We start from the raw sequence: 8,334 nt of genomic DNA, 5'->3' as shown, positions 1-8,334 counted from the left end.
ATATATATATATATATATATATATATATATATACACACACAATACAGTTTTGCTTTGTGTACTTTACTCATACTGTACATATTATTCTGCAACTTGCTTTTGTCAGTCAACATTGTTTTTCTGAGGCCTATCCACGTTGATTCATCAAGGGATCCAGTTCCTTCCTTTTACCTAGATGTTCCATCATAGGACATATATTACATTTAATTTAATCTTTTTCTTTTTGAAGGAATTTACATTTTCCCAATGTTTTTCAATTGCAAGCAATGCTACAGTACACACCATCTACAATCCTTTGGAACATCTCTGTCTACATTAACTCTGGCAAGGACGTGCCCCTCCCTAAGGTGCCTGGAAGGCTGCTGCAGCATCAGGACCAATGTCACTGGGTCTCTGTCTTCTACACTCTGGCTAACAGGAGTCTCTGATCAAAATAAAGGTGGGCCCGCCAAGTACAGCAGGCTTTGGTCAGCAGCAAATTGTGAGCCCTCTGTGCATATAGGTGGTGTGCGTCAACGTGTTTGGGGTTTCTGTGGAAATGTCCTGACACTATGACTCTCTTGTCACCCAGTTTGTTAGGCAGCTGCATCCCCTTTGGAAATCGCATTGTTCCTCGTTGCTGGGAGGGGCAGCCTCTGGGTGGCAGATTTTCCATTTCCCCACTCTGTTGTATGCTGCTGTAGAGGTGAAATTTAAAGCAGCATCTCAAGGCAACACGTGTGGTTCAGAGATAAAGAAATGGCCCAGGAGTCCTGCAAGTCAGACACACACGCAGATGGAGAGGGGACAATGCATGAGTGAAAGACACAAGGATACACATGGGCTCTGGAACCAGCAAAAACCTGGATTTGAGTCATTAGTCTGTTACATATTAAGAAAGTAGCCTTGTGACAGTTACATCCAAATCTCAGTTTCTCTCTGTGTAAACTGTAAGCCACAGCACTCGCCTCCCACAGACGTGAGGATCGGAGCGTGCACAGAGTGGCAATGAATAAACTGTAGGTTGTAGGACAAGGTGATTACTTCATCTGATCTGATTACAAGAGTAACTAGAAATGAAAGCCTTTTGTAGCTGATGGGAAGGAGCTCTAAGGACCTTCTGTTCCAGAACTGAAAGCGATTTTTCCACTTCATGGATGGAAATCAAATGCATGCCATGTTCAGGACTGCCCTGGGGGAGTCAGGGGTAGAGGCCAGAGTGCTACACCTGGATTCGGGTGAGGGTTTGAGACTCACGAAACCTGAGTTAATATCTTCTCTCTCATAACCAGTTTCACTCTACCACAGGGTAAGGACATGGTTGGAGGATTAGACAAGGTTTCCCAACCTGCACCCTATCTTGCATCCACTTCCTACTCAGAGTGAACGTCCTAATATATAAACATTATTGTGTTGCTCCTTTGCTTAAACCCTTCAATGTCTCCCCACTGCCTAATGGATAAGGTGAAAGCTTCTTTTTAAACTGAATTTATTGGGGGAAACTGGTTAATAAAATTGTGTAGGTTCCAGGTATACATTGCTATCATATATCACTTGTATATTGTATTGTGCATTCATCACCCCAAGTCAAGTCTCCTCCCATCACCATGTATCCCCCCATACCTTCTTCTATAAGGTACAAGCTTCTTAATAGGCACTCTAGTGCCTCCCTCAACTCCACCCATGATCTGACTCATACCTGATCTCATTTCTGGTCACTGCCCACCTTGGTCTGTGCTCAAGAATATGGAGGTAGAGTTGCAGCTACAGGAACACACCAGGTTCTCTCTCATTTCCACACCTTTGTCTGTGCTGCTTCCCTAGCCTGGAACACCCTTACCCACATTGGCCATTCAGCAAACACCTATGCGTAGGTAAACCTCTCCTTCTAGAAGTCTTTTCAGACCTTGTGCCTAGTAGAGCTGATCACTCCCTCTCTTGTTTCCCACCTGCCCCAGCACCATCACTTGCAACAGGACACAGAGTGTGTGCTGAGGTGTGGATTTTCTCCATGAGAACACGAGCTTTTTGTTGTGAGCTCGATCCCCAGTGTGGGGTGTGCAGGAGGCAGCTGATCAATGGTTCTCTCTCATCATTGATGTTTTTATCTCTCTCTCCCTCTCCCTTGCTCTAAAAACTCAATGAAAATATTTTTTAAAATATCTAAAATACTTATTTTAAAAAAGAGAATAAACTCTGTGTTTTGCATATTCACAACTATAAGCCCATTCATCTCTGTGTTCTTAGAGCTGACAGGGGTCTTGCACAGGGTCAGTGCTGTGGGTAGGGGTGGTATGATTCCTTCAAACCCTTCATTCTAGACACATTTCCTTGAATCCTTGATGCTTCTCTGTGTACACAGAGCACACACAAGGAAGGCCTTGGCAGCTTGATTCTTCTTAGGGCCAAGTTGAGATTCTTGATAATCACAATTTTATGGAATGAATAAATGGCATTAACAGCTCTTCTTCCTATAGGATTGCTCACAAGGGGGCCTGGGTTGCCTGAGCACTTCAACAGCTCATGGTAGGGGCTTCTCAAGTGCCAGGAGGACCCTGAATTGCCAAGTCACTAACATTTTTATTTACTGGAGCCCAAATTTGAGCTTTGACAGATTGAGTTTGAGCTTTGGCTCAGATATTTTCTTTAGCCTATTGTACATCTCACTAACCAACACAAAAATGATGAAGTAAATCATTTAGCATTTAACTGCTGGGAACATCTGGAATGTGTGTGTGTGTGTATGTGTGTGTGTGTGTGTGTGAGAGAGAGAGAGAGAGAGAGAGAGAGAGAGACTGAAAACCCCCTAATTTGAGTTGATGAGCAGGTAGAGTAGGTCACTCTCACATTATAAAATCACTGATAGGAATTGGCTCATTTTTTTTTTCATACATAACAAACCTTCTTTTGCATACCAAATCACACCAAGGCTTTGTTCAGAATACAGAACAAGTATCCTATTCTTCTCAGCATGACAAAACACACTTAAACATGTCAGTTCCTTATGGGAACTTTTGTTGAAGTCAGCCGCTTGCTTCCACAATAATTTGAAGACAGTTGTTGATATTACTTTATCAGCTGCATGCAAATTGCTTCAAGAGATGTGCCTCATTCAATAGGTACGCGACAAAGAGACGGTCAGCATTATGTGGCTCTATTTTCCCTGTCATATTAGTGATCAGGGAATCATCTGCAACTGTCACTTACCTGGAGCCAGGCAAACTAAGACGACCCAGAGCAGCCCAGAGAAGAAAGAGCACTGCCGGAGCCCTCCAAGCCCACGCCCAGGATGTCTTCATTTTCTTTCTGGGACAGGGGTCCAGCTGTGGCACCTAGATCCATGGAAAGCCTGCACAGGGAGTGCCACCGTCAGCTCTGGCCCCACAGAGCAAACAGTTCAGCAAGGTAAACAGAACCAGTCACAGGAAACCCATTAGACTTTGCACAACAGAAAATTTACACATAACTCTGGAAAGCAATGACAGTGATACATTCTGCAGCAGCTTGGTTTTTATTTCTCTCTAACGGACTTTTAGGTAAGCCATCCAGAGGGCAGGCAATAAGGACTGTGGGCTCTAAGTCCAGATTGCCTGGGTTCAGATACTTTTTTTAGACATTTTTTTCAATTATAGTTTACTTTCAATATGATTTTGTATTAGTTTCAGGTGTACAGCATGGTGGTTAGATAATCATATATTTTACAAAGTGTTCCCCCTAATATTTCCAGTACCCACCTGGTACCATACATAGTTACTACAATATTATTAACTATATTTCCCATGCTGTACTTTACATCCCCATGACGATTTGGTAATATCCAATCTGTACTTCTCAATCCCTTCACCTTTTTCAGCCAGTCCCCCGACATCCCTCCCCTCTGTCAATCATTAGCCTGTTCTCTGTATCTATTAGTCTGTTTCTGTTTTGTTTATTTATATTGTTCTTTGTATTCCACACATAAGTGAAATAATATGGTCTTTGTCTTTCTCGGACTGACTTATTTCAGTTAGTATAACACCTTCTAGCTAGGTTCATCCAGGCTGTTACAAATGGTAAGATTTTGTTCTTTTTTATGGAGAGTAATTCCATTGTATATATGTACTACAGCTTTTTATCCATCAAATCCTTTCTTAGCCTACTAGCTGTGCAACCTTGAGCAAGTTACTTTCCCTCTATGCCTTAATCTCCCCACTTGAAAAATGATGAGGATTAAATAAGTTAACATATCTAGCATGCATAGAACATGCCTATATTAGCAGGTGGAATGCAGGGTTTGGAGTTGCGCCAAGTTTTGAATTCCACTTTTGCCTTTTTCTAGCTATGTGATTTTGAGCAAGTTGGCAAGAGGCTGTAGAACTCTATAGTCCATCTACCTGAGTTCAAATGATCTCTGTATGTTTCACCAGCTCTGTGACCTGAGGCATATTATTAACCCATCTGGGCCAGAGTTTCATCATCTATAAAACAGTACCCACCTCAAAGGGTTGTCATAAAGGTTAGATAAATCTCAATATTTAAGTCACTTTGAACAGTGCCTGGCACACACAATGTGCTCTCTCTGTAAGTGACTGTCTCTGATTCTGTTTCCTCATATGTAAAATCGAGAGGGCCATGCCTACTTGTCACTCAGAGTTGGGAGAGTCAGAAAAGATACTAAACGTGAAAATGTTTCACAAATAAGCATTATAAAATGATAGGTGTAAGATAATAATTAACCAAATATGTGTTGTTGTTATATAATTTACACAGAACTTTATTTAGGACTAGAGGCTCAGCGTGCACAAAATCATGCGCAAGTAGCTTGCTTCCGCTTGCCTCAGCTGGCTGCCCCACCCATTGCCTCTCCTAGCTCCTGCCCAGCCCTCCACCGCTTGTAGCTCTCCACTGCTAGTAGCTCGCTGTCTCGACCTCCGCTGCTCATAGCTCTCTGCCGCTAGTAGCTCGAGCCCCGCCTGCCGCGACAGCCGCTGCTCATTTGGTCATAACGGTGTTACGGCGTCACGGCCACAGGCCTTTTATTAGTATAGATATTAGATGAATTTAATATCTGTCCCCAATATTTGCCAGTCACCCTAAGAGCCACAAGTGGTAGTAGAACCCAAAAAGACCTCAGTAAATGCCTTTGTCCTTCACCTGTCACCTCTCTCTCCTTAAAGGTCGGAGAAGATCTGTTGTCTGACCTCTGGGTTGAACACAGCAAAGACAGGTGCCACTCAAGTGTGGGAAGTCTGGCTTGTTTTATTCGAGCCTGGAAGAGTGCTTTTCCTTCATCTTTTCATTATTCAGAATAGTTCACCAATTACCTTGTCATTTCTGAGTCCTCACCGTTAAACTGGATTTAAAAAATATGTCACACTAAGGCGCTCCTGAAATGGCATAGTCCAAGCAAATGTTCACCTCAGGACCTCTTGAGTAATTCCCAGATTGCCTGTGACCAGATGTGGGATGGCTATCTTCCCATGTTCAATTCCAGTGTGGACACAGCATGTCAGCCCTGATTCCCAATCCAGCGATGGTAGCTACCTGCCTATATGAGGGGCGCAGGAGTGAGGTGTGAAAGAGGCAAATTCAAAGGCAATGCGCATATAGCCAAGGCTCTCAGACAAAGCTCCCTGAACATCATCACGGACGCCTCAGAATCAGCAAATTAAAGTCCAAACTGCACTCACCTGGCATTTGACTCATCTGCAGTCCATAAAGGGTTGTGCAGACGTGGCAGGTGGCTGTCAGTGTGAGGACTCAGGGGGACAGCAGCAGGTAACTGGAGCATGGGCTGGGAAAAGAACACAGCCTGGATTTGATTTCTTAAACAGGCTATCTAATTTCTCTAAGACTCTGTTTTATCATCTGTAAAATAGGGATAAGAGTTCATTAACATCAACTTCATAAGATGGTTCTGAGGTTTGAATATATAAAACATTAAGCTCTTATTTCCTGACCCAGGTTGGCCATACTACTCTTGAGTGCCAGCCTGCTCCCCACCTGGTCATGTCTGCCAGAGCGCTGGGCTAGGAAGGCACATAGGGCAGGCGTCCCTAAACACAAATTGCACCAGAGCTCAGAACTCAAGGTCTGCTGTCAGACCATCCTGTGTGCATTCCAGTTATCATTAGCCCCAGCACGAGGCACCATCTCACTGTTGTCCCAAAGGATGCATGACCTGAACTTTGACACAATTGATTGCAGTAGTTAATCATTTGTAAACAAGCAGAAAATTGCGTTTCAAGAAGGATTCATGCCCCCTCTCATGTCTGCCTGCATTTAAGAGAAGCCAGGGCCTTCCCAGATAGGGTTTCCCTTCCACCTCCTCAACCTGATAGACTCATGGAGGAATCTGCATATTTTAGAGGCAGTTACATGTGCTCTCTCACCTCCAGATATTTTGTGTAAGCTGTCCCCCTGCCCAAAATATGTGCCACTTAGCTAAACTTGACTCATTATTTACATTTCATACTAATGTCACTTTCACAAGGAAGCCTTCCTGATTGGCTCTTCTGGGGTTCTTTGGTTCCAGGATCTAATAGATCTCCTGGAAGTCCAACCTCATATCGCCCCCTGGTGGTTTCAGGTGCCACTCACCTGAGGTCATGCCAGGAGGACTCCCGCATTAGGATGAAGTGCTATACATATTGTTAAGGGACAGTTCTTAGCAATTTAACGAGGAGTCCATACATTATCTTGTTTGATCTTGGCAATAATCCAACAAACTAAGTATCATCTTCCATGCCTCTGAGATGGGGTTCCACAACTGGCTCCACAGCTGCTAAGTAGAAAATTGATGATCAAGTACAAGGTTTGTTTGTTTCACTCCCAAACTCTTCTTTTATAATACCAAGACGATATCTCCTCTTAGGAAGTTCTAGAACTGACTTAGGTCTAGCGCAACCTCACCACTTCTTTGGTCTAGCTGCTCTCATTAAAGGCTATAGCTATCTTCTTTGACTATAAGAGAGCTTTAAAAATGATCATGCATCTCTAGCCCTTTAACTTGTATGTAGGAATTAGTAGCTCTAGGTCAATGGGTTGGCTAACAATTAGTTGTATCTCTAGCCTTTGCTAATGAATTTTCCAGTCGCCACCCAGTTCCATAATCACATAATCAATGCCACAAGGTTTAGGTTTTTGTTATGGCAGCACTCCACTCCTGGTACCTATTTTTGTATTAGTTAGCTTTGCTGCACAACAAATAATCCTCAAATTTAGTAGCCTGTAATTTTTAAGCTCACAATTCATTTTGTCAGCAAGTACGTCTGAATTAAGCTGGGTGGTTGTGTTGGTCTTCACTCTTACAACCTCAGCTAGCTGATGGGTTGGCAGGGAGGTAGTTGATACAAGATGCCTCACCTGCTTGAAGATGCTTTCTGTCTCTCTGTAGGTGCTGGCTATTGGATGAAGCAAAGGGATAACTGGGCCACATGTCACCAAATAGATTAACTCAAGCTTTTTCATGGTGATCTCATGGTTCCAAAAGCAACAAGAAAGGACAGGTCTCAATTAACAAGTGCTTTTCAAGCCTCTGCTTGAATTAAGTTTCTTAATGTTTCATTGGCCAAAGCAATGGCTGAGCCACCATTTAACAGATGGAGACATAGACCATACCTGTCGATTGGAGGGAAAGCAGAGTCACTTTGCAAAGGGGTGTATACAAGGTTGGAATTAATTTTGAAATTTATCAGAGATATGTGCTGCTTTCATGCTGAAGCAGTTCAAAGTCAGTGTGCACTCTTCATTTCTCTCTTCTCCATTTTTGCTAACTAGGAAGTGTGTATTGAGATAATAGTGTCTTATGGCGGAGGGAGCCTATAAACTCTGACTTCCTGGATGGAGGAGAGACTTTGTTGACCCTCAAATAACTTTATATGAGTAGAATTAAACTTTTGTTGTGCTATGTCATTGAGATTTGGGGGGTTTATATGTTACTGTAGCAATAGCTACCCTATCCTGACTGACACACTCTATGTTACATATAACATTTGGTGTTCATGCATATATTTTTTCCTGGGGAAAAAGTTTATAGCTTTCCTCAGATTCTCAAAAGAATCAGACATTCAAACAAAGTCAAAACAAAACATATCAAAAGGAAAAATTCCCTAAAGAGAAGTAACCTTTTTAGCTCACAAAATTATCCATGGTCCCTTTGAAAGTAGTGGGGCATAGTCCGAACTTTTGGGGGCATCAGACCCACCTAGATTAGCATTTCGTTTATCCCATTTATTAGTTTACTAGAGGCCTGGTGCACAAAAATTTGTGCACTCGGGGGGGAGGAAGGTCCCCCAGCCCGGCCTGTGCCCTCTCGCAGTCTGGGACCCCTCAGGAGATAACGACCTGCTGGCTTAGGCCTGCTCCCGGGTGGCA

The 8,334-nt window shown here is 43.1% G+C and overlaps 1 protein-coding gene across 1 annotated transcript in view; it reads right to left on the bottom strand.

Moving 5' to 3' along the window:
• The window catches only part of C8B (complement component 8, beta polypeptide), a 39,523-nt gene extending 36,150 nt beyond the window's left edge, over nt 1-3,373 (bottom strand). Inside the window, exon 1 of the mRNA XM_005869851.2 lies at nt 3,187-3,373. Coding sequence (XP_005869913.1) covers nt 3,187-3,278 — 92 coding nt within the window. The 5' untranslated portion in view covers nt 3,279-3,373. The remainder of the gene's footprint in view (nt 1-3,186) is intronic.
• Between the last annotated feature and the right edge of the window lie 4,961 nt (nt 3,374-8,334).

Source organism: Myotis brandtii, unplaced genomic scaffold (assembly GCF_000412655.1).
Source record: "Myotis brandtii unplaced genomic scaffold, ASM41265v1 scaffold304, whole genome shotgun sequence".
NCBI lineage: Eukaryota > Metazoa > Chordata > Mammalia > Chiroptera > Vespertilionidae > Myotis > Myotis brandtii.
Note: the sequence above shows the minus strand (reverse complement) of the source record. Positions and strands in the feature narration are given on the sequence as shown.